Source organism: Cheilinus undulatus, linkage group 1 (assembly GCF_018320785.1).
Source record: "Cheilinus undulatus linkage group 1, ASM1832078v1, whole genome shotgun sequence".
NCBI classification, from domain to species: Eukaryota; Metazoa; Chordata; class Actinopteri; order Labriformes; family Labridae; genus Cheilinus; species Cheilinus undulatus.
The window spans coordinates 8,474,548-8,502,239 of NC_054865.1; the positions used below are offsets into that span (position 1 = coordinate 8,474,548).

The 27,692-nt window shown below is 38.6% G+C and overlaps 1 protein-coding gene across 1 annotated transcript in view; it reads left to right on the plus strand.

The window, feature by feature from the left end:
* mmp15b (matrix metallopeptidase 15b) overlaps nucleotides 1–27,692 on the plus strand; it is a 78,759-nt gene that overhangs the window by 23,249 nt on the left and 27,818 nt on the right. Inside the window, exons 2-6 of the mRNA XM_041784492.1 lie at nucleotides 2,950–3,098; nucleotides 5,791–5,913; nucleotides 7,940–8,247; nucleotides 25,061–25,222; nucleotides 27,284–27,480. Coding sequence (XP_041640426.1) covers nucleotides 2,950–3,098; nucleotides 5,791–5,913; nucleotides 7,940–8,247; nucleotides 25,061–25,222; nucleotides 27,284–27,480 — 939 coding nt within the window. The remainder of the gene's footprint in view (nucleotides 1–2,949; nucleotides 3,099–5,790; nucleotides 5,914–7,939; nucleotides 8,248–25,060; nucleotides 25,223–27,283; nucleotides 27,481–27,692) is intronic.

Here is a 27,692-nt window from a genome sequence, read left to right on the forward strand (position 1 = left end):
TTCCTGTAAGGATAGATCAAGAGATCATTATACACTATAAGAACAAAAGAATTTAGATGCCTGACCCTTAAACCATGTGAGTACATGCACTTTCACATGGAGTTGGCCCCCCTTTCACAGCTTTCACATCCTCATCTCATCTTGAAGGGCTTTCTACAAGATTTTGGAGAGTTTCTGTGGGAATTCGTACCCATTCATTCTGTAGAATAATGCTTGATGAGAAAGCCTGGCTCACTATCTCCATTCCAGTTCATCCCAAGGTGCTCAATGGGGTTGAGGTCAGTCCTCTGTGTGGGCCAGTCAAGTTCTTCCACACCAAACTCATCAAACCATGTCTTTATAGTCTTTGCTTTGTGCACTGGGGCACAGTCATGTTGGAATAGAAAAGGACATTCCCCAAACTGTTCCCACAAAGTTGGAAGCATAGCATTGTCCAAAATGCCTTGGTATGCTGATGCATTAAGATTGTTTTTCACTGGAGATAAGGGGCCTAGTCCAAACCATGAAAACAGCCCCATACCATTATCACTCCTTCAACAAACCTCACAGCTGGCACAATTTAATCAGGCAGGGAACATGCGTCAAACCCAGACTCACCTAATCTGACACACCAGATGGATGTGTTTCACACATCCATCTGCTAAACCTCCCATAGATGACATTTGGGAAAGGGAAGAGCCTTTGAGGGTGATTGGATAAATGTTCTGTCACATCTTTACGGGCCAGTCAGAGCAACAAAACGTGACGTCACCTTGTCAAACCGAGGTGTGCCGCTCATGAGGAGTAAACTCCATAGAGAGCTGCATAACACAAACCATGGTGACTGTAGACATCTCAGTACATGACTTTTGTCATTTTTGAAAAGAGAACAACTCAATGATTTTCTTTGTTCTTCCTTTAACAAAGAAATGTCGTCAAGTTCTGATAAAACTGGCGCTTTAGCGGCATCCACGCTATTCTCTTCCGCCATAATTGCACGGGCCTCTTGTCACTGCTTGCATATGTCACGACTCCACCGCGCCCGAAAGTACTGCCCCTCAATGCTGATTGGTCTTGTCACTTTCTGACCAGGCCCACATGGTTCAGATGGTAGCTTTGCAAGATGGATTCGCCAGTGAGAAACATGGAAACTGGCGAATCCGTCTGCTGTGCAAGGTTAAGACTCACCAATCTGACTGCCAAACAGAGAACACATTTCCACCGCTCCAAAGTCCAGCATGCTTTATACCGCTCCACACAATCTGACGCTTGGCTTTAGATTTGGTGATGTGAGACTTGCATGCAGATGCTCGGCTATGGAAACTCACTCTGCACAGTTTTTGTGATTACATTAATGCCAGTGGAAGTTCAGATCTCTTCAGCTATGAAATCAGCAGAGCGTTGGTGACTTCTATGCACCATTAGTCTTAGCATTCATTCCAGCTCTGTGATTTTATGTGTCTGCTGCTTCATGGCTGAGTTGCTGTTGTTCCTAAACGCTTCCACTCTCTAATAATATCACTGTCAGTTGGGTTAGAGTTAGGGTTAGGGTCACAAACCATCCATCACAGTACCACATTTGATGTCATTGAGCTCTTCAGAACGACCCATTTGTACCACAAATGTTTGCAAATGTAGACTGCATCGTGAGGTGCTTGAATAAATACACCTGTGGCAAGGGGTCTGATTGAAATGTGTAAATAAAAAAGAACAGGTGTGGCCAAATACTTTTGTCCACACAGTGCATGCCTTTCTGTTTATACCTAAACTGATAAGTTGTTGCTAGGAGGTAAGAATAGAGTAAGAAAAGTGTTTAGGAGCTTTTTAATTTATTTTTATTGGATTGCAGGGACATTTTGTTTTTAAGTAAAAAAAAACACTGCAAATGAACCCTTTGTCTGAGTGGAGGGTAGCAGCTTCTCTAAGAAAAACATCAGGAAGTACATGTATGTGAAAACAGCTCTCTTTTATCATAATTACAATAAATGGGTCCGTAAAAGGGAGGCTAAGAGAGGTGAGTTTGTCTTTTATGGCTTTACAGGAATGGGAAAGTAAATAGAGATTGTACAGTAGTGCTCTGCATTGTGAAAGATGGGTGTAGACATGAAACCTGCTCAAACAGACGCTCTCAAATGAATGAGCACACACCCTTTCACATTCCCCACACCACCAAGGGAAAAGTGTGTGTGGGCGTATCTGGTATCTCGGACGATCCAACATGTGAGTGTGTATGTGTGAGAGAGATATCAGATTTCCACATAACAGGTGGGATAGACCGTGCGTCATCTGTGATTGGGTCAAGTATCACGTTTTCTCCCTCAAGTCTGTCATCGCCCCCCGCCCCCTGCCCTCCCAGTTACAAGCTCATGAACCCGGAGAGATACTAAAAGCCTTGCAGCGCTCTTCTCCAAGCTTAAAACCAACATTCCCAGCCTCATTTACCAAACATTTCATGCACCCAAGGGGAAAAAGAATACTTTATTGAACCTTATCACCTACAAAATCAAGAACAGGCTCTTTAGCTCTTCCATTTGATACGTCATTGTGATTGAATTTGAAGCAATATGAGTAATTTTACCACTTAAAAAATCTTAATTTACAGAAACTTTAGAAGACACTGAGTCCAACAATATCTCATCTTATTAGTCTGTTTGTTTCTCTGAGCTGTATATGGCACAAATTGCTTATAAGCTCATAAAAATGGAGTTTAATAACCTATGTTTAAAAAGCTCACTTCTATTTAATGTAAAAAGTCTTGAGAAGTTACTTGATGTTAATGTAGAGCAGTCCGTCAAGGATTAAAAGTTAATGGAGAGTTTATTTTGTGTCCAAAGGGTAAATGTTTTTGCTGCTGTCAGCTTCAGTGAAGTAAAATTAACAAGCTTTTACTCAAGTTAGTCCTCACAAATACATGATGGCTCTTCATTTTTTACAGTTTCTTCTATGTTTTTCCTCCCTGTGTGTCTGCAGTCATGGCTGAGGATGTATGGTTACCTGCCACAGGCCAGCAGACAGATGTCGACCATGAGATCGGCTCAGATTCTGTCAAACGCCATCAGCGACATGCAACGTTTCTATGGCCTGGAGGTCACGGGACAGATGGACGCTCAGACCATCAGGTCAGCAGGGCAGATGATGGGTTTCTTCGCTTACACTAAGCCCCCTGAGCTCTTTACTGAAACAAGTTTTAGCTCTTGAAATTCATATACGAAAGGCATTTTTAAGCTTTGCAAGGCTCAAGTTTTACCGTTGGATTCTTTGTGTTGTAATTTTGTAAACAGGACATATCTTCAAATCTTCAGCGTCTGATCCTCTAAGACTAGATTCTGGCTGCTAATAAAGAGCTGATAATGTTCAGGCACACAGCATGGATTTGTATGATTAGCTGGCAGAATAATTATTTGCCTGATCTCTTGACAGTCGGCACCAGGATTACTAGTTGGTTAACTGTAGTTCTTAATTTTTTTTTTTAATCAATTAAGGCTCACAGTCCCAGTCAGATGCCCTAAACTCTAACACAGCCACTCGCAACCAGTAGCCACTGTAGCTCCAGTAGGGCTGGACCAAATGGCCTAAAGTTATAATCATGGATTTTTTTTTCTTTTTTTCTCTTGTAATAGAGGGAAACACATTGATAACTGTACTCAGACTGAGCTGCTGTCTGTCACATGTCACTAAGGCATGCTAATTGTTGCATCAGTTATGCCTGGTGTGTTCTCTACAGTGCAGTTCATACATTTAAACTGATGATAATGGTGTTGCAAAAATCCTTTCTTGCAGATATTTTACAAGTGACTGTTTTGGCAGCTTTTTAATGCCCATCACAAAGGTCCATTAAAAGTCTCCTGCCATGCTGCTTTAATACTCCTAAACCTGATGTAAACAATGTTAAACTGATAGCACTGGTAGTACCGATTGATGATGGCATCTCTGGAGGAGCAGCATGGTTTAGCACAAAGGCTTTGACAGGTAACACTCACATTTAATAGAAGCATTAGGTGATGATATTCAGCAGAGGGATGTAGGTGTGAACCTGCAAAGATGACTGAAAGATGGCGTTGCTAGCAATGCTAAGTTAGCCAATCATTTTCACATCATGATGATTTCGTATTAAAGGGAACATATTATGCAAATATCACTTTTTCAGGTTTTTCTGACAAAAATATGTGTCCCTGGCCTGTCCACAATCCCCTCAAATATCAGAAAAATCCATTCCCTCTCCCCCTCTCTTTCTCCACCTTTCAGAAAATGTGTGCTGAAACAAGTTGTTCTAAGATTTTACATCTAGTGACCTCACCAGGGGCCTAAGCACCCGCCCCCAGGTTTGGCTGGTCCTCCTCCACTTGGAGGAAAGTTTCACCCTCCTCTACTGATCCTCTCAGCAACCAGCTGAGATGCTGGATAGCTCAGTGGGTTACCCTGCTGACTATGGTCTGGGTGATTAATGGTTCAAATCCCAGTCTAAACTTTGGAAAAAAAGGCTGTAATATCACGAGTGCTGCATCCATTTCCTGAGAGGGGTGTGGTCAGGGGCGGAGTCAGACAGCTAATAACTATTTAAAGCCACAGACACAGAAACGGCTCGTTCTGAGAAGGGCTGAAAAAGAGGGGTTTTTAGACATGCAAAAATCCAACACTGGAGTGTTTTTTCAGCAACAAAGTTCACAGGCATGTTTTGGGGACCTCTGAGAACAATATAAACTTGTCTTAAAAGGGTAAAATATGTCCCTTTTAAATAAAAGGAGCTTGATTTTTAGGGTTTTCTGAGTGTTTTCATGGCTTAAGACTTGATGACTTCACACAATTAAAATTTGTGTTTAACAAGTTTTCAACTTACTATACTCACTAGTACAACCACACTGAGAAGAGCAAACCGTATTATAAAGTTTGCTCCTGGTTTGTATGTGAATGTTGAGAAAAGCATCTGCATCTCTGTTTGCCACAGAAAGCTGCACTGTAATACTTATGGGGCTCAATTTTATCTACATAAAGATGATCAGCTGTCCTCGTTTGCCTCTTGAATGGAGCAATAAGGACAACTTGGAGATAAAAACAACACTTGCGTACTTGTTGAGCATAACAGCTCTGTATCGTCTCAACACATGAGGATGAAGTGTTTGGAAAGCTGCCCACCATGGACTTAATAAACCCATAAATTAATGACAGTAATATTTAAGCATGTTTACAGACTTTATTTACAGATTCTCTATTTAATGTCATACATATGTGGAATTATTTCCCTGTTCACTGGAAGTTTACACTTTACATCTCCAATAAACACTGACAGTAAGCAGACAGTTATTTTTGGCTGTTAGTGCCTTCACTTGTGAATCAGACTTTTTTCCCTTGCAATGAAGCCAATTCACAAACAAATGGGCTTATTTCTTCCCAAATGCTGCATAATAGATGATTAAAATACACGCAACAGTATTGGAGCACAGAGACATTTTTGCTCTGCAGCACAGATAAGAGTGTATTTAATTCTGTATTTGTACTGTAAATTAGTTGGTGTCTTTTTTACTCATTTGCACAGTTTTAGTGGGTGCAAAAGCCACACAATCCTTTGTGAAGCAGGCCCTTAGTCGTTTCTTCCTTTTCTCAGTTGCCATTGTTGACAAAGACACATGAACGCCCCAGTATTTTGGCTAGACAAGGCGGCTAAAAGGTTGCAAGAAGATACTCAGACAGTGGAAAAAGATAGGGTTTAGCATCCTCCTCCCCTTTCATTTCCTCTCTTGGCTGCTCCTTTCTTTAAACACAAAAACCTAACCATAACTTTTTCTTGTTCCTGTCTTCTCTAAACTCCTTTAGTGCAATGAAGAGACCTCGGTGCGGAGTGCCTGACAAGTTTGGAGGGCAGATCAAAACCAATGTGAGGCGGAAACGCTACGCACTCACCGGACACAAGTGGAACAAAAGCCACCTAACTTACAGGTTTGTGTAGAAAATAAAACTTGTGGTGTTGTTTTGTTAAAGAAGGCAACCGACTTACTTTAGTCTTCTTCATTTTTTTGATGACTTCTAAATAGGGTTGTCCTAATACCAGAATTTTAAACTTTGACATGATGATAGTAAAACTGAATGAAACCAGTATTTGTTTATATATTATGATGACAAAAAAAAGTCCTAGGGAACCAATATTGGGTAATTCTTGTTTTGACTTACAAAATTTGCAAGCAAACTACTGCAAAAATATTGCCAGAGAATTCTTACAATAGAGACAGTGCTTTCTCTTTTGCTTGTCATGGCTTTTAGTCAAAAATAACTACAAAGATCTGAAGTTTTTCCTTAAAGATTATAATTATGGATACTGTCAGTCATTGAAATAATATGATTTAACCACATACTATAATGTGTCAGTTTTAATGTGTCAATCAAGATCAATTTAGGTCCATTTTTGAGCTTTAATTTTTCCCCCTTAAAGGGCACTTGTTAAAATCCTTTGAAATCTGATATTTAAACCCTAGAACCTAATTTGTGAACATGCCAAGACTTTGTAACTTTTCTCACATATGTATTTATTTATTTTTCATTATTATGATGGAAATCAAGGTCAATTCGATAAAGTGTATGCATCTAGAAATGTTGATAATGGAAAAATAAATAAATATAAAGTCAAATGAGTATTAACTTACACATTAAAAGTAATTCAAACAAAAATATTTGTTATATACACATTATTATTTTAGAGGTTCATAATGACACTTCAGAGGAATCAACATGCTGATTTTTTGATCAAACTGGATACAGGCCTCGGAGCAGGGACAGGTCACCTGAGCTGGCTGCAGTGTCTCCTGACAGGGTCAGAGACAGTAGAGTTAGATTCTGACCTCTTATGGAGGAAAGCCCTGACTGGATTCAAAGCACTGCATAAATAGTGGTTGTACCACCAGTGTCATCTTGAAATTCCAACAGGAAGCCTAAAAAAAATTATAGCTATTTAATTACTACGTGAATTTTAGCAGTAATGGGGTTTACAGTGAAAAAGAAATCTTTGTACTTAATTTTGGTATAATAAAACTGTTGTACTGTTTGAAATCTGACTAAAATCACATATATTTCACTGTTAATACCCTTTTTTTTTGCTCATTATTGCATCACCGAAGCTACAAAATATCACAGATATTGAATTGATATTGAAGATATTGAAACAACACAGGTATAAAAAACTGTGAAGAGGTTATAACACTGACCAAAGATAACCCCTATTATACCTAAAAAGTTTATACAAATTAATAAAATGTGCCACTGGATCACTTTTGTTATTTGTGTTTTAATATAGGCACCATTTTTACATGGGATATGATTTATGACTAAGTTTTTCATGTTAAAATTTCAGTAATTGCTACACAAACAAAACCTATCTTGACATTTAGCAATACTTTTCACCTATAATGGAAGGAGGAAACAGGAAGTTTGAGACACTACTGATTGGCAGGGTGCTGTGATGTCACTTCCTGTGACATTGGCTGATCTCCACTGAATGGTTGAAAAAATGATACTGGTTCTACTGTGTCACAGAGAGTTGAGGGGTGTCAGAAAACTTCAAGATGACTCAGGGGACTAGTCAAAAAGTTATCTGCATTTTTGGATATGAAACATTTATCCTTTGACTGTATCCTTATTCTTATTTTTTAATCCATGACAAGTTCCTTTTTCTGTGGTTAAGTTTATATCATCAACTTCAAGCTACCTAAAGTTCTGTATTTTCTTTCATAATAAAACCAGATATCAAAAGATGAAGTGATTTACCCTTAGGTTATGAGTGTATTTAGAACGATGAGGAAACAAAAACTGTTTCGAATGACAATGAATGGAATTTAGAATTGCAACAAAAGGGGAGATTTATTGCAATAAACAACAGAAATTCCTAGATTCATTGCAATTGAAAATTTAAATCATCCAAATTCAAAATAAACCATGTACCTCAAACCATGATTTTTCCTCTGTGTTCCCACAGCATCCAGAACTACACTCCAAAGATCGGAGAGTATAACTCATATGAGGCCATCCGTCGGGCCTTTAAAGTCTGGGAGAGTGTGACCCCATTGACCTTTGATGAAATCCCATACCAGGAGATCAAATATGGACGCCGCAAGGAGCCCGATATCATGATCTTCTTTGCCTCTGGTTTCCATGGAGACAGCTCGCCTTTTGATGGGGAGGGGGGCTTTCTAGCTCACGCTTACTTTCCTGGACCTGGAATGGGAGGTGACACACATTTTGACTCAGATGAACCGTGGACCATCGGAAACCAGAACGTACAAGGTAGACAACTCAATATGAAGCACTCAGATTAACAGTTATATAAAAGATCTTTGTAGACCACTGTTTATTAAGATTTCAAAGTGACTGTTGAATTCAAAGGACTTAAAAGAAACAGACTCTTCTGTAGCTTCAGCTGGATGAAGGTTTTGCTGCACAGGATGTTTTCTATCTGTGTTTATGTGTGTGCAGTCAGACAGCATGTTGTGTTAAGAAGCTTTTAGGAGCACAGTTGTGGGTCAGTCTACAGCGCTAACATCATGTTATTTTGTTAAGCTTGTGGAGGATCTGCTGCATATAACAGATTACAAACAGCTGCACACATCACTCTCCTGCACACCTAACCAGAGCTGGCGTGGTTCAGTGAGCGATATCATCTCACATTTGTCAGGCTCCACTTCTCCACTTACGTCTGAGAGAGTTCAAAGTCAACGCTCTGTGACTTCACTCAGCCTGTGCCCCCATTGCACCTCTCAGATTTAACCCCAGTTACATCACTAAAGCGGGGTACACACAAGATAATCAGGCAGATTCTGGGCCCTTCTCATAGCTTACAGTCACTGCATGGAGATCTGGAGGGAAAAAGGCTTAGAACAGTAGCAGTTACTAACCGAATACTTGGTGGGGCTGCAGAACCAGGCATTTTATTCTCCTTCTCTTTAAAACAACATATCTTTCATTGCCTGATATCGCAGAAAAACAGAGATATTGATTTAAAGTATAAGCTTTTGTCACTTTGGACTCGTATATACCCACCAGAGAGGTCTGAGGTAAAACTTAACTTAGGTATATTTTTTACATACAGGTATATAGACAGAAATGGAGATCCTTTTCCTTACACTAACTGCCAGGATGAACGTCTGCATACAGATGGTTTGATGCATTTTTATGCATGCATGTTCTTAAAGTGTAGCTCAGTGTTAATAAGGTAAAATTTGCTAGTTCACTTTAGTTACAGTGTAATCAGGATCACTGTCAGCTGTCAGTCAGTATTCTTGGGGAGAGATTTTAGTTAAAAGGCAGTCTTAACTTGATCAGGTTAATGCAAAATGTCATTATGAGAAGTCTGTTTGATGCTACTGTATTGTTCCTCTCTAGGTTTTCTTTTCATAGAGCATCTGTTGAAGTATAACCCAGGCTTGTCTCCTCAACAGTTAGCACATCCAATTGAGAAACAACTTTTTGTGTCTCTAGAAAATAAATATAAAATTGATTAAAACATATATGTGGCAAGTAAGGCTGTCATGTTTATTAGTGATTATCTGATCTCATGTTAGGCACGCTCTTTGTGACTTGTCACGTTGAATGCAACAATAGCAAATTGACAAGAAAACTGAATGAAAGAAGCAAAAAAGCAAAAGCAAATCAATTTTTACTCACCTCAAGCTTGCACTGCACAGCAACTTGCAGCCAGTCTTAACACTTTTTTCACTCCTTTTACTTCATTTTTTTTTCCTTTATTTGAGTTTCGGTAAATATAGTTTAAAACCTTCCAACCCAAGAGTATAAGCACATTTGTTTTCATTCTTACTCACTACATGGAATGTGTGTGGTTAAATGATTAAACGATCAGATTTGTGTATGGAAAGAGCTGGCGTAAGATTAATGAGCCAGTTAAACTAGGGTTTGCATAACTTGAGAATTTTTAAAGTCAACTTTCATATGTTTAAAGCTGACTCGACTTTGACTAGTCATTGATGCAATCATGAATGGATATACAGGAGAAGGGAATAGTTTAAAATAACCAACAATATATCTTGCAAATTATAATCCATATACTCCTAACAACAGGCAGCTTACAGACATTTTTTGTTGTGAGTGCAAACAACAAAAGGTTAATATAGTATATAACATAGAATTTACAAAAAAACAAAAAAAAAAAACCCTGTCACTAGATTTCTAGAGTGGCAGATTATACGCCTTACCTGCCATCTTCTTGGTGTCCATTCTTTGATTTTATGATCATCTAGCCTTTATTTAACCAATTTAGACCTAAAGCCACCTTTAAAATGCCCTCTAAAAAGCTAAGTATTGCTCAGATCACTAAGACAACACAGATGTTTATGAAACTAGCTCAGTAGGTCAGCCTTATATAGTTAAAATAGATGGGCATCCCTATCTATCTTGTGTAAGTTTTCCAGGGACCTGGTTGTTCAGAAGTGTAATCTATTCATGTGTGGACTACCATTTTTGCCCTCAAACTACAGGAACCAAACTGTTGAATCTGTTATCGTATAAAATCTGTTAAGATTATAAAGATCCTTTTCAAAAATCAGGGAGATTTCTGATCTTGGCACTTTTGTTTGAGCACTCTTTACAAACACACGTGAGTAATGTGAACTTTCTGATGCTGTCTATTAGCTAAAACTATTACTTACAATGCAGTTACTCAAAAAATCCTGTTTTTACATTACACTCTCCTGAGATAAATCCTAGAGCAAATTACAGCTTTTAACATGATCTTCAATAATCAAATGAAAAATTAGGATTCTTGAAATATCTTAATTTGAAGACAGTCTTTGGAGTTTTTTCTCCTTGCTTTGCACCCATTAACCCCGCAGACAAAAGAAGGATTTTTCCCAACAATGGGTCTTCCTGCCCTGTTATCTGCAAACACACAATAGAGACGGCGGCCAACTCTGTGTTAGTGCGTGTATGAGCGCATGCGTGTGTGTCAGTATCTGTGTGATCAGCTGTGTGTGGGATGTGACGGGACAGATCACAGGGATGCCACAGTAAGTGGGAGTGTGTTTCAGTCGGTCAGATCTGCAGACTGCTCCCTTTGTTGCTCACTCTACTTAAAGAGCTTAAAAGCAAAGTAAAAAAATTACAATCCTGACTGACTTAAGTTTCAGCACGTCCAATTAGCTGAATTTTTCACAGATGTACTCTTCATTAAACTCTGGTATTTTTACTGCTCTGCTGCTGAAATGCTGCCATGCCCTTTAAGAAGTCACTTTTTTCAGCTGCCAAATTTAATTGAGACTGATCCTTTAATTGTCTTTGATCAGTTACAATAAAGTGTAAATGATAAAAAATGTAGTTTTATTGTCCTTTTCAAAGCTTATAGACTAAGAGCATTTTACAGTTTCGGTTATGTTTCCAGCTTCTCAAAAATGCTGATTTACAGATTTTTCTTTTTTTTTTTTTTTTGTCTGGATACCCTACAGTCAAAGCTGCCATTTTATCTGGTTTCTTTTTGTTTCTTGATGTGGTTTCTTTAGTTTCGTAGTCCCTGATGAAGATTATAGTGTAAAACTAAAACATCCTTCCTAAAACATCCCTATCCCTGTGTAAGTTTTTGTAATAAATACATTGCAAAAGTCTGAAATAAGTGAAATAAACAAGAAAAAAAATGTTTCATGCACAGAAGCAATGCTTTCACACTTTTGCACATTTTACACCCTCTCTATTTTGACGCAGTTAAATGAAACTCAGGTAAGCCACCAGCCAGCCGTTGAGTACTTGTTGCTAATTTAGAAGGAAAAACATGTTTGATTTGTTTCTGAATTACAAGAAATTTGTTGTAAATAGCTATAGCCAAAGTTATAAGGGCACTACAGGGTTTTTCCTGGCTCATATTGAGGCAGTGGTGGTACCATTATGATCATGCGTACCCCGACCTTTCTAGGGGGGTCTGGGGGCATGCTCCCCCGGGAGAAAATTTTGTACATTTTAAAGGTAATTACATTAATTTAGTGAACTTTGAGAGTGGAATTAAGAGGCTAAATCTACTGAAAATGTTTTTCTTTTCATAAGTTCATGCTTTAATTTTGAATGGTTTCCTGGGCTGACCTGATAAAGGTTTTAATGACACTTGTTGTGCCTAAAAAGCTGTTATTAACATCAAAAAGCTTTTTTAGTCTTTCTTCAATGAATGTTTAATTTTATGCCCCTAACAACTGACTTATTGTCCACTTAAAGATGTCATGTGACCTTCATAATCATCTCTGATTTTAACTGAAACTAATTTCCACCAGAAAACTGTCACACCCTTTATTTCATTTACCCTTAATCCCTTAATAATGCTGGTGTTGTGTTTAAGTTTGCTATTATATTATTTTTTAACTATCTATTATAACAAATTATCTATAAAGATATATGAATAAGTGATATGTAGGCTAATGTGATTTCTGGGTTAAGTTCAGAAGGATCGACATTTTGTTTATTTCTCTCTGCTTATATTTTTGATAAATAAAATCAGAGGATCAGAGAAGTTTACTGCAGCTTCTGCCTGGAAGAAATATAAAATATCTAACAAAAACATACAATCAGTGACCGGTCAGTTCAGCTGTTGCTTCACATTGTTTACCTGACCTCCTCTCTCCTTCTCTCTGCCTTATTAGATGGGTTCGTGCGCGCAACGAGTTTTGATCATGTTTTAAACCTGCTAATTGTCAATACTGATCCATATTTCCTGTTCAGTGATACGTCTGATTGACGCACAGTCTTAGTAATGACACACTGTGGCTTAATCATTTAAATTAAAGGACATTACTGATAGTATAAACGCATGCTAACCAGCCCGTGCACACGTGACAGACAGAAACAGTGGAAGCGCAGGCGTATATAGGACAGCGCACTGTCACGCCTATTCTACAGCGTTAAGTAGAGGGAGAAATTCAGAAATGATAAAGCCCTGTGTTTATCCTTAAAGCTAAAAGTCTCCTCTATTTTGTGTGTCTTTAGCTCACACACACCGAGCGCAGCGTCCCTCTGCGCTCTCCTCAGAGTGTCTAGCTATGGCGTCATATTTATGTCAAAAAGGGCGAGCGAGTTAAACATGCTCACGAGCAGTTTATACTATTTCACACACGCAAGTTTTAAGTCCTCGCACGTAAATTTAACCACCGGAGCGAGAGGGGAGGGGGGGAGTAGACATTTGCCCGCACGGGCAATATCTGGCGACTGGCGCAGCGTTCATCCGTGCTGTGTTAATCCATAGACAGTCTAGGAAGATGAGGAAACTCACAGTTCTTTTTTTCTTCTTTGACAGTTTTGGCACCAATTCCTGGGCCCAGCGCCGCCCAGTTGGCTTAATACCATAATTTCAGTAAAAAATATCCACCTGCTGTAATGCTTGTCAGAAAAAAAATACAGTTTGATGTCAGAGCTTTGAGGGCTGGTGGTGGCACGAAATTTCCTGGTGGCGGACGCCACTTAATTTTATATGCAGGAAAAACCCTGGCGCTAATAACTTTTATTTTGTATAGATTCTGCTGCTGAGGTGTCTATCCTGTCAGAGAAGTACATTGTAAAATTCTCAGATGACACTGTTGTCTGGGCCTTAATGCGGAGAGACAGCACTGGCTCTGTTTACTTCTCTGAGATAGAGAGATATGTGACCGGGTGTGACAATAAACATCTTGTTGCTAAGTGTTAGGAAGACTGAGAAGATGGTATTCAATCCCAGGAGAGTGGGTGATTGTTGGCTAGTGGTATTAAAGAAAAAAGAAAAAAAAAAACATTATGGAGCGGTAGCACCTTAGCGCCCCCTCCCTTAACTGTTTGTAAGACAATGAGAGAAGTTCTCATTTTGTAATAGTAAAAATTAAACAAATAATTCAATATTTAAGATCAGAAATCCTGGTGTATAGGGGGAAGACAGAGGACAGCGGAGCAAGTGCTCTGCAGATTTTCATGTGGAACAGAAAGATAGCCAATGAGGAAGCAAGCTGCCTGAAAAAGGAAGCAACACAAACACAGCTGTGGTGATGATAGTAGACATGACTCATGAAGTTAGATGGATGAAATAGAAGAGTGTTTTGTTGATTTTAGCCAAAAACATGAGTGTTAAAAAAATGTGACCTGTAAAACGAACAACAATCCAACCACCAAGGAGAGGAAATGGACAGAAATTGCCACAGCAATGGATGCGGCAGGTAGCTAATAGCTAGGTGCATTTAGCTAGTCTATTCTCAGATTCTGGTTGTTGCTGATTAAATCCGTTAGTGTGTGGTGTAGGGATGCGACAATGTTGTGATTTGTGATTGCAATTAGGATATAAATGGTGTCATGTGTCTACTTGCTCTTTTATCAAGGAAAATGTAGAGAATAATGTTGTTATAAAATTGAAAATATACAAATAATAAGTAGCATAAAACTTTTCACAAGACGTATTTGCAGCACTGCTTTCAAAACAACTTATTTTCCTAATATGTTCAATTTTTTCCTTTTTTGAAAGTGATACAAAGTGCAATAGTGGTACTATTGTAAACTTGAAGGCCTCTCTGCAGGCATTTTTATAAACCTTTTAAGTTGAGCTGTGCATCTTGACTGGTCTCACAATTCAATTCAGTAACAATTGTGAGGCCAAAGATGCATCATGCTTCATCCAATACATCCTCCATCTTCTATATTACTGCATATGACTACTTTTTATTGATGGAGGCAACTGGTCAACCAAACTTGCTACGTCAATGTAAATTTCTTTATAAAATACATCTATTCGTTGTATATAATTTAACTAATTAATATTGACAAAAAGAAAATGCATGAAAAATATTGACAGCTTTTGAGAAAGGCTACTGAAAGTACAAATTAGGTTTAGTTGTTTTTTCCGTTTTCACAAATTTGTAAGTTAATTTGCTTTCTAAAACATTTTAATAAACAATGTTAAATATCGGTATTAATCGACTTTATCAACTGCTTCTCTCCTACCTCCCCTCACTCACACAAGCCTTTTTTTAATGAGAGAAATTAACTTCAAATCATCCTGTCAGGATTTTAAATCTGAGCTGAAAATGTGACAGATACACATTATTGTATTCACTCATTGAAATTGTTGTTATATTGACTCAGACTAACATAACCATAAGAGCACATCGTTGGCATGTTATTAGGCATGTTTTACTGTGTTAGGATGCTGATGGATCAATCATATTGGGCTCTTAGTTCAGTCATTTTCAGTGTCATCTTATATGTTTTTTCCACAGATGTTTATTATGTCCGGTTAAGTTTAGCAGTACCGTGTTTACAAATCGCTATAGTATTGATACGTACAAGACATGCTGGTTTTCAACTGTGGTAGGGACAGTAAATATAACAAACATAAAGTAGTGCCTCATTCCTCGATCAAATGTCTTTTTTAACTGTCTTCTTGTCTTTTTTTAAGTTCTCCATCAGTGGATCTGTGATTCTGTCATAAGTGCCGTCAGCAGAATGCAGAATTTCCGTGTTGATGCACCAGCATAGTCATTACACAAGAGCTGATTGGTTGAGTAGCTTCATTACTACCACTACTGCAGACAGGAAAAGCTACCACATATAAAACAGACCGCTTTACTGTTGAAATGCATGTCCATGTCGTCCACATCACGATGCATCATGGAAATGATGTTTTTGAACACTACTACTTTCAATAATTGGAGGCTTTTATGGGATTATGTAATTGCACAGCCTGACATCGTGATTTTGCTAACATTTACTGTGCAGCACTAGTGTGCTGTGTTGGTGATCTTGTTGCACACTTAACACTACAAAACAAAACTGTTAAATCTGTATTATTTGTCATCATGTGTGGGGTCCCTCATATTTCCAAAATTTCTTACGATTTTTAAAATCTTCCAGTGTGTGCAGGGTTTTAATGGTGGCTAGCAGGATTACAAACCTCCCACAGTTAAAACTAATGGGGCAACTGCGGTTTAGTAGAGGTAGCGTCGGCTGTCTCGCTGTCAGAAGGTTTGATCCCCAGCTCTTGCAGTAACATGTTGATGTGTTGGTTAGACACTTAACCCCAATTTTCTCTCCCTGCTGCACTGGTGGCGTGTAAATGTGTATGGATGGATTTGAATGAATGAATGAATGAGCTTTTACTGTCTTGATACACAAGTACAATGAAATTCTGTGCGGCTTTCTCTTTGATTAAAAAAGAAGTCGACAAGAGTAAATACAATAAAATTAAAACATTTGAATTAAGCTGCGGTGTTAAGACTCTTTGATAGTCAGATGACTAGAAAAGCCTTGCAACCATAGTACTTAGGGAGAAAACTGCACAGAAACTGGTAATTATGCCCTCTACTAAACCCATCATCCTGGCTGAAGACAGTTTAAAACTTTATCCAACTGAAATTGAGGCTGCATCTTAGGTACCAATGCAACTCATTCCAGATTTCACGGTACTTCAAGGTTTGCATTGACACCACACTCAGCTGGAGGACCCATGTTGCGAGTCTCTCCTCTGACAAAACAGCAGGGTTTTTTTTTCCCACAGTTTGAGCATCTGTGGAGTTCAGCAGGAGTTTATGTTGCTATTTTGCACTGCAGTTTCAGAAAGTGTTTTTTCATACAGGATAACTGCCTGGTATGGTCACTTGTCTGTTCACTTGAGATCCAAGATAACTCGTCTTGTGCAAACTGCCATGAAAATCATGGTTGTTAGAAAGTACCCATCCCTCCAAACATTTATATGAACAGTCTGCTACCAGACATGCACAGAAAATAGTGTCTGATCCAACCCACATATTTACTTCAGAGTTTCAACTATTACCTTCTGGAAGAAACGTCAGAGCAGAGTGAACCTGAAAACATTCATTTTGGACTGTGTCCATTGTCATGTTCTCATCTGAAAATTGGATACTGTAGGATGTTAAGAAGGGTTGTACAGCATATAAATATGCTGCCGAAGTCAGACTATGTGCATGTATATGCACAAATTCATGCATGGATTTGCTGTTGTTATGCAGTGTTTGTAAGAACTTTGTGAGATAAAAATTATACACAAAAAACTGAAATGCATTTTTAATGCCATTTTCCAACACTTTTATGTCCTTTCTATAAAGACTCTATTATCCTTTGAATCGCACTCTTAAGCGATCAGCTTTTATGTAAAACGTCCGAAGATCTTCCAGATTTTTCTGTTTGATGAAGTTAGACTTCAGTAGCTGTTCACACAGAATGTGTGTTTGCTCTCTAAATTTGTGTTAAACATTTTCAAGTGAAGGCGGATGCGTATGCTTTATTTATTAAAACTTAAGCTGTTACTTCATAAGTGCTAAAGGTCTCATATCCATGGACACAAAGATGCATACACAGTAGATTAACATGCAGGCTCAGAGGAGTGTTCAAAAAGAGGAGGTTATTTATTTACTTGGTGCATAGTGTCTGACTTTGTCATGAGTACTACACATGCACGTGCACACGTTGCTCTTCAGTGTTTTACCTTAAGTGGCAGTGCAGTTTTTATTCAAGTTCTTGGGTCTTGCCATCATATTTTCTGCTTGTGTGGAAACAGGAAACAATGGCAACTGAAACAGAGTTGGAGTTGGAGTTGGAGCTGATAAATATTGAGCAGTAGTTGATTAAACTGCAGTGATCTCAAAGAATGAAGAAGAGGAGACATTGGAGGAGATGAGAAGTACAGCAACTGAATCAGATGAAGCAGAGGGAGTTTTTGCACTTTTTCAGTCACTTAGTTAGACATAGGCTCAGTTCAGGATCTCACACATTTAAATGCATCTTTTACATATATTAAATATCACCTTTAAACTGGTTTAGTAAGGCAAGCTGGAATGCCATTGTGGAGGGATAAGGCAAAGTCAAACTCAGTGCCAGGAAGCAGTGTTAATTTTGACAGCTATTTTAAGTTTGAGTCTCCGTCTTAGTCTTTAGATTACATGCCCTTTAGTTTTTGTCTCATTTTAGTCATTTCTGCTCTTTAGTCTTTTTAGTCTAGTTTTAGTCCATAAAAAGTCCATACACTTTAGTGTTAAGTTTTTGTTTAAAAATTAATTCCAGATTGCCAGATTCTGGTACCAATCCATAATAGTGTGTTCTATGCACCCTGCCAAACCTGGGGCCCCTGCTTTCTGCAGCTTAGAGGCAGAATAGCTCAAGATGGACAGTTTTAATGGATTTTGGATGTCCAACAAAAATGTTTGGTCTAAAAAGTTTTGGTCATCCTGATGAAAACTTGAATTATTTTAAGCCAGTTTTAGTCATCAAAGATCTATTTTTAGCTCGTCTTAGTTTAGTGTTTGTCATAGAAAAAAAGGCTGTCGACAAACAATTTTAGTCAGGATTTTAGTCAACGAAATTAACACGGCCAGGAAGTAGACTTCAATAAGAATCGACCTCTCTAGGTCCACAGGTGTGAAGTCACTGACTCGGTGGATAACTTCACTCATGGTGCAAACATGTCTAACACAACAACTAGAAATATGAGCAAAGTAAGTTGAGCAGTGATCACTGTTCAACACCCAACCACATCTAAATAGATTTAAAAACAAATATAAACACTCTGCCCAAGGGCATGATGGGAAATTCACACTCACAACTCATGTCCTCAGATTTGACAAGACAGTGGCAGTTTAGATCAGTTGACTCATGACAGAGTTGGACCAGCACCGACAAAGCAACACTGGCAAATAACTCAAAGTTCCTCTTTGGGAAAATAAATCCTGAAATATTTGACATTGGAATATAAATATTCCTGTTTTTGCTGTGTTGGGATAACAAGACACAGGTTCAGGTAATCTGGGTTGGGCTGACTAAAGGTAATCATGAGAAGAAGGTCTTTAAAGACAGGGAAAAGGGAAAATAATGAGAAAATAATACAGGAAATAATGATACACAGGAATAAAAATGAAAAATATGATCGAAGTCAGTGATGCGGCATGCTAAACATGTAAATAACATTTGATTTGTCAGTGTTTGACATCTTATCTGTTTTGTTTACAGGCGTTCTGTTAATCGATGAGAGTAAAGCATCTCTTTTGGTGCTTGATGTAATAGTAAACTACAATAACTACTGCTACAAGCATAAAAGACCCCTACAGGGACTTTCTGAAACAGTATCAACTCTGACATCTGACCTCTCCTTGAAGTGGTTAAAAAACAGACTTTAGCCCAAATGATCAATACCTACCATGAATAATTCAAAAAGATGTAGCTAACGGTAAGAGCAGAAACTGAGTTGTCTTGTTGTTGTTGATGTGCTTCTTCTCTTCCCTTTCTCTTGACCTGAGTTTAGTTTGTAAGTAAAAACTGTTTTGGCGAGTTAAACATGTTTGGTGTCAACCTTGTGACGCCCGGTGTGATTAATCACCCTCTCTGGCACGGACTCTCCAACAAAAACAGCTTTTACTCTTTATCCAAATAACTCGCTGACATGCACAACCAAACACACCTTACACAGATGAATCGCCGTAGGCCAGTGGCTTTAAAAGGTCAGGAGTTTTTGTGTTTCTTTGTGGTCAGATGAGACTTATGTGAGCAAGAGAAAAGTTGGAGAGTGCATGCTGGTTGTCAGGGTGCTGCTTTAGTGTGAATTTTCTCCCCTGTCCCTCCTAAAAAACAAGGTTTTAGACATGGTAAACAAGGGAACAAAGATTAAGAGAGCTGAAATAGGACTTGACTGACAAATGCTTGTGTATGTGTGGAGAGGAGAGTCAGCATCTGGCTTGAACTTTTAACTTCCAATGGTGAGACTTTTGAAGTTTTACTCCTGCTTTTCTCTGTCGAGCTGAATGGTTGTCACAGTTACCTCACAAAGGGCCTCTTTATCCACTCTCTCTCTCTCCTTTTCATCCTCAAATATCTCAAACACACCAGTCGTCTCTCTGCTGCTTTCTCTCCTTGAGTGTTAGCTGCACTTTAGACCATGAGGACGCTCATGTGACTGAAATTTTCGACGGGGAGGGAGAGAAACTGTGTGTATCTTTGTGCGTGTGCTGTATGAAAAGGAAATGATGAGATGCACATGGACAGGCATCCCAAATATCTCCCTTTTCCTTTGCATTCACAGCAGTGACAGCATAAAATCCCAGTTGTCCAAGAGCGTGATGTCAATGGCAAATATCTGGGCCATTTAGACAGAAAATGACCAGCAAGTTTAAAGTTCACAGAGAGCACGGGCACAGAAACAAAGACGTATTGAGTGAGAGGAAGTACCCACATTTATGCTGGCGTTACTTCAGAGACAAACCCATAGGACCGCGGTGGTCAGTTCTTAACTAGGAGGAAGTTGATGCAGAGGTCAGTGTGTCACAGCTGCGGACTGTCAGAGTGGAGCTTTGGCAGAGGACAGCAGCGTGCATTGATTGGTGGGAAATGCTAGAAATGTAGGAAATGTTGCTGATTCATATCTGCAATCATTATCGTTTATCTCTGTCGTCATATCTTGGGGAGAGTAATAAACTGCCATTGTGATATGTTTACATACTGATTTGTAGGGAAAGTCTATGAATGCAAAAAAGGACACCTAATCTCTCCAAAGAGATAAAACAGTGCCTTTATTGTAAGGCTAAATATGTAACTATACTTTGATAGTTACTGATAACATTTTTCAAAACAAATCAATGCTAGTTATTTTTTTGATCGATAGTAAGGCTGAGCAGACAATTTAAATGTAGATTAAATTGCAATATGGCATACTGCAGTTTTCAAACTGAAATGTGTGTCAAAATACCAATTCAGTGAACATTTTTTGCAGCGGAGAAGTTATGCTCTGCCAATCATCCAACTTCTTAAGTGCCATATTGAAAATAGTTTGCAAAAATCCCTCTGTCCTATTTTTTTCAGTGTTTTTTTATTTGGAACAAAAATGACAAAAATGATCATTCCCTTCAATATAACAATTCATATTGCATTTGCAATATGAGTCCAAACAATCGGCATTTTTTTTCAAAGTCATACATTCAGTAGTATTGAAATCTAAAAGAAATAACTGATCCATTGCCATATTTTTAATCCAAAGATACTGCAAGCAAACCAGAGAGAAAGCAGCGATTGACTAAAGCTGATTTCAAACTTGCACAAAACCTGTAAAAATGGCACCTAATTTTTGAATCAGCTGCATGTGAGAATGCAGACAGCTGAATTTCTTACACCAGTCTCCAGACTGGGTCTGTGTTCACTTGGTGCAGCCGCCACCAATCTCCTGTCCAGCACATGCCATCATGGCTTTCATTTCAGACGCGGGTGTGTCTGTGCTGCATCTCAGCAGTGTCTCTCTGCCATCACAGCCTGGTCTTTCTTCATAAGTCTTATCTGAATGAATCTCTTCACAAGTGACTTTTGTCATTGCGTAACTCAGTTGAGAACAATTTACATTAAAAGTATTGTGTTTGGGGTGTTGATGACCGAGTTCAGGGGTGTCCAAACTTTTTCCACTAGGGCCACATGCTAAAGTCAATAAGAATGGTGGGGTCACTTTCATGTTCCGCAGCTTGCGGATGTTAACGTTCTAAACCCCTCTAATGTACATTAAGATATTCTCAGTGATTGAGTGTGCTCAAGTGGCTAGTTAGTGGTTGACAATGCAAATAGCCAGTCAATTTAAGGATTTTGGGGAGGCCAGTCAGATTTCAGCAGGATCTGGTTGACCCTGGCTACTAGGGATGGGCGATATGGACTAAAAAATTTATCACGATATTTTGCTGTATTTATTGCGATAACGATATAAATCACGATAAAAAATAGCACCATTCAACACAACCTTTCTGACTAGGAAAAATGTATCAAATTGGCTGCTTAACTACACCAGCTACATATAAATATAGATATATTAATATATCTATATTTATATAAATAGATATCTATTAATGTAGGGATATTTTAGTAAAAAAACTATGTTGCTTCTACATTTAAGAGATTCAAAGAGAAATTTAGTTGGAAATAGTACAAAGAATGTTCCAACTTGGCAGATTATTAAGAATTTAAGTGTCAGCATTAAAAATTGACCCTAAACTAGAAGTATTTACAGCACTATTTTACCTCCATATGGCCATTCCAGGATATGGTCTTCTTTGTCCAGTTTGCCTCTAACTTTAGTGTTTAAATCTAAAATGCAGTCTGATATCCTCTTTTAAGTCTGGAGGTTCCTTCAGTGGAGCAGAGCTGCCAGGCTCCACCATGTTGCTTTTACAGAGATAAGTCACTTAATGCAAGTCCAAGTTAAAACTTCTGTTGTCAAATTAATAAAAACAAGAATAAGTAAATTTGATAAATAATTTTTGACTAAGTTTGATTAAGTCCATGATGTATAACAACACTGAAGCTTATGATGTGGTAGTAGTAGTTATAATCACATTTTCAGATATAATACAGTTTGGTGCTTTAATGTTTATCTGTCCCTCCATCATACACTTCTGTCGGTCTGTCTGTCTGTGAGGTGTGTACTAAAGACACCTATGCTCCTAACGGACAGAACCCACAGTGCTAATAAAAATAAACATGCATCATGTTATCTATCATATCATGTTCATTCTATGTTGTTGTAAATGTTATGTATTGCTAACCTTATAGGAAATCTGCATGAGATGTGAATTTATTATTCACATCTGTCTAAATATTAGACTAAGCGCTCCGTTATTTCCTCGTATAAACTGTGGGACCGTGCGTAATTTCCGCGGCTGTAAAACGGAGGAATAGGGGATCGTAAAATAAAGCACACTGTGCAAATTACCGTTGTCTGCTCCACGTCTGATTTCCTCTAACCAAACCATTTACAGATAATAGAGGTAGCTCCTCGTTTAACAAACTCATCCTCCGTTTCATCTCCGCCTTCGGCCATGTTTGTTATGTTTCTGCACTTGAGTTACGAGTGCGGCGCAGTTGATGACGTATGTGTGCGTGACGATCGCAGACACATACGTCATCAACCATAGTTTATCGTTATTATCGTTAAAGGCCGTTTTCTCATCGTGGAAAGTTTTTTTCGCGGTATATCGCAAACGATAGGATATCGCCCATTCCTACTGGCTACCACTGGCTACCCATCAGGAACACTACTGTATTGGTGCTGCTTTTTCATGGGGTAATGAATTAGGGCATTATAACTCAAGATAACGTTGTTACTTTGGTTGCCAATATGTTTACCATTTCTGGTGTCATCTTAGAGTAGTTACAAATTAATAAAAACATTAATAAATTCTTTGTCAAAATGTTTGTTTACATAATTAGCATGGTAGCACTGCCTTGTGCTGGAACAGTCAGGCAAAAGCTTCATGTTCTAATGTAGGCCATATTTCATTTTAAATTAAAAAAAATTTGCTGTGGGCAAATCAAAAATGGACCGTGGGATGCATTTGGCCCCTGGGCCATGGTTTGGACACCCCTGACCTAATTGTTAGGTCATGCCTCATGTACCTGAGCAGCCTGGGTTCACTTATGTGGCTCTTTCACTGCATGTCATTCGCCACTTTCTCATCCCTCTTTCTGCCTCAATCCACTGCCCTACCTATACAATAAAGTCAAAGAAACCCCAAAATAGATCTAAAATAAATATATATAAATACATATATACAGTGCTTAACAAATTTATTAGACCACCCTAACCCTAACCAAAGTAAGGTTTATGCCACAGCTGCCCTAAATTAACAGCACTGGTAATTACCAAAATCATTTTTATGTTTCTGCAATGGTTAATACACCAATATGTAGAAGCTCTTTAACCCAAATGATATTTTAATGCTAAAATATAATTGTTATTGTTATTCATGAATTTTCAAATTTACTGATTTACAAAAAACCTGAAAAAATAGCAAAGCAAATTATTATTTCTTGATGAATATGTCAAATTATAGTTGTTTACTTGCATTCCTGAACAGAAAAATGAGTTTTAGTGGTTGAATGTTATGCTTGATTAGTTTCTGACTTCTCAGAGAAGCCCAGTGAGCCGGCTCAAATTTGGGTGAATTCAGTTTGAAATCCCTCATTCCTGTTCAAAATGGTAAAACGTGGAGAGCTCACTGAAAATGAAAGAGTCTGCATTAAAGCACTTCATGATGCTGGATAGTCTTTGAGACAAATATGGTGGTCTAATAAATTTGTTAAGCACTGTATATACTGTAAAACATATATTTAGTTCAATGTTGCTCTTTAGTTACCATTTTCCTGTCTCTTGTGGTCAAAAGATACACAAGACTTGCAGAAAAAATCAGGTTTCTATCTTCTAGATTCTCCATTCCTGAGATGCAGTCTGAAAGAAGCTCTGCCTCGTTAACATGCACACCAAAATAAAAACCAAGGTGTTCTGCTGCTGGTATGAACTTTTTTTAGGAGAGCATGTAACAACTAAAGAAAGGAAGTACAGAGCTTTGGCACAATTGAAATAAACAATGCATTGACACAGGGAAATAAGGTGTCATTTTTGGTTTTTCTTCACAACAGCAGTTATATTTAACAGGACTAAAAACATTTCCACACCTCTGCACAAACATGCAGGAAGGAGCAGTTCAAAGCTGCTCTGCATCACATTCAAAGAGTTTGTCTCTCTGCCTTGCCCTCCATCACAACTGGAGATCTCTTATGGCAGCTAGCAGAATGCACTCATTCACATTTTTCCTAAGTCTTGTGTTTGCCAGGTGTCTCATAGAAATGCACAAGCACCTGCAGCAGAAGAAGAGCAGGGGAAGTCGACAGAGATGTCATCTGATTAAAACGTTTTCTGTTGGAGTGATCTGCACAATAACTGAAGCACAGAAATGTCCCCAAAACAGAAACATGAAGAGAAAACCTGGAAATACAGACAGAGGGAGGGTCTGTGCAATGAAGACACCACCACACACTCATGGATTACAATTATCACTGACATGGAGTTTATTTATTCATTTACATTCAGGAATACCCAACTTGCACTGCCTTTTGTAACTGTTATTAGCATTTCAGAGGTGCTCAGTAACTTTTTGCTACCAGCTGTGTTTACTATTTTGTTATAAATTAAGAATATTAAACATTTTGGATGACCAGGGGTTCAATTTTTTACTGTGATATCAGAATATGTCAGTTTTCTCCATTTCAGTTGTCTTTACTAAGTACATTGCTGCATATGACAACCTTAACCCTAATCCTTTCACTTTACTTTATATCCGTCCAGGTAACGACCTCTTCCTGGTGGCTGTCCACGAGCTGGGTCACGCCCTTGGGCTAGAGCACTCCAATAACCCTCTGGCCATCATGGCTCCATTCTACCAGTGGATGGAGACGGACAACTTCCAGCTGCCGGAGGACGATCGAAGAGGAATTCAACAGATCTATGGTAGGAAGTGTACAGTCACTCCACTTTTAAATCACAAGCACATGGCATGAGCTCTTTAAGATTTAAAACAAAAAAAAAAATCCTACAACATAACAACCATCATGTCCAATAAGAAAAAAAAAAGTTTTTGAAAACCATTACACTGCCAAAAGAAAACTGGAGTTGTCTGTGTGAATTCCTGAAACACTAAAGGAATAATTTAGTCTCTTGGGAAACTGTTTTCTTATCTTTCACCTGTCTGTAAATTGAGCTAAAACACTGTTACTTAAACATATAATTTGCTGTAAGCTCCTGTGGAGTGTTTTAGCTTCTCATGAATGAGATTAAACCTCATACTGATGGACTGACAAGTGTATATAAAGTATATTTTTATGCTGTTGCAGAGAAGGTGTCAGACATGGCAATTAGCAGAAATCTAACACAGCCTTTTTTAATACTTGTCAAAGAATTATTGTGTGACAAGTTCAACTGTAAAAAGGCAGCAGGAGGTGGTGATCTTCATCAGAAAACACTCCTAACACATGCACAGGTCAAGATGAGCAGAGACAGGAGGTATTGATTTGTCCACAGGGAGCTGAAAACTCAACCCAAACCCAAAGCTCCTTTCAGGAGTTGTCTATAGCTCAGTTATTGATAAGGCTACTCTCTAGTCACAGAAGCACCAAGGGAGAGTCAGTTTATTGACTTAAGTACGTCAGATATTATTGTGTTAAATGTCGATGTTCCTCCCTTTGGCTTTTTACTATTAGACAGTCTTCAGATTGATCTTTTAAGTCGCACACCAAACAACTGACAAACAAGTCAGCAAGCGACGAGTTGTAGTTGTATGTTGACACCTTCTGTTTTCTATGCCATCTGTCCAAAAATGTATGGTTCTCACTATAGCACTCACTATGTTGATACCTACTTTTTGTTTTCTTCCTGTAGTCCCTGATGCAGTTTAGCTTGTTGACTTTTAGATCAAAACCCGGCATTGGAACTGTGGAGCATGCTCAGAAAGATTTGTCCAGCTTGGGGCTGACTGAGGTGTGAACATGCAAGAGGAAAATGATCCCCTTTATCTAGATGTATCAGAGAACACTTACACAAGGAAATCCATACTGTTCCTAAGCATGTTTAACCCTTAAAGTCCAGTTTGTTTGACTAGCTTGAGTTCTCCGTATAATGTTCAAGCATGGTACACCTCCTTGGCACTGGTATAGTTGAAAGATGTGGGCTTTGGCACAGTACAGTTGCTCAAGCACAAGTATGCAATTTAGACATGATATATAATCAGTGACTGAAAAAAGCATAGCATTGCATAATTGAGAAATTTAAGTGTTAGAGGACCATGTCTGACCAAAACAACTTAGAAAAGGCAACAAAGTTAAGTTGCAGTCATGCTCTCTGTGGGTCCTAATGCTCAACTGGCTGAGCTTTAAAACCCACCACCAAATCTTCAGCGCAAATTTGGTTATGAATTGGTGCCATACAAAGATGTTTGATTGATTGATTGAAATCATGACCCAAACTCCTAAAAAATACAATGTTTTTGATGAGAAAAAGGGCAGTTTGGACTTAGAGATGGAACAAAATATGTGATGGAATGAAGAAATAGCAACATATCGTTCAAAGTAAGGGTGAATAAGAGACTTTTTGCCACCCACAGCTGTGTCTGACACATCTTTGGCACCCTGAAAATGGCTTTGTAGTCCACTTTTGGGCCCTGACCCAGCAGTTAAGAACTAAGGAGGTCAAGGAAGCTTCATAATGGTTTAAAGCCATGCATATGTTGCATTATGACATTATGACCCATATGACCATGGTCCAACCATGCTCAGGCAGGGTTGGACCTGGAGCAGTGTGAGAACAGGACAGCAGGACATTGGGAAAGAGGGACAATCGGGCTTTGGCACAGTATGCAGAAACTGGGCCTAGTGTGATTGTGGCCTTAGCCTGGCCTTTTGAAATTTAACATTGAAAACATGCTGAGTTTAATACCACAATTTGGTTGGTTTAAATTGCCATAAAGCATAATGTGTTAAAACAAGTTCTACTCACCTGGTCTTTTTCCTCCTGAAGGACAACCAGATGGCAGCCCAACTCAGGCTCTCCCCACCGTAATACCCCGTCGCCCAGAGCCCAGACCGCCTCAGCCACCTCCTCGCCATCCGGACCGGCCCAGGACCACAGAGAGACCAGATCATTATGGACCCAATATCTGTGAGGGAAACTTTGACACGGTGGCTATGCTCCGAGGAGAGATGTTTGTCTTCAAGGTAAATGGTTTGGAAAGAGATTGTGATTTAAGTTCAGAACATCAAATATTTGGGACAGGTTTACCTCTACAGTGGTTTGTTTTACGTCCTTGCTTTGAAATTCAGCTGGCTTCAACAGAGAAGCTGTCCTGACAAGTTAACTGTGTCAATAAATTAGTATTTCTTCTCTGTAGAATCACTTTAAGACAAACGGCGTGTGCACAGCCAACACG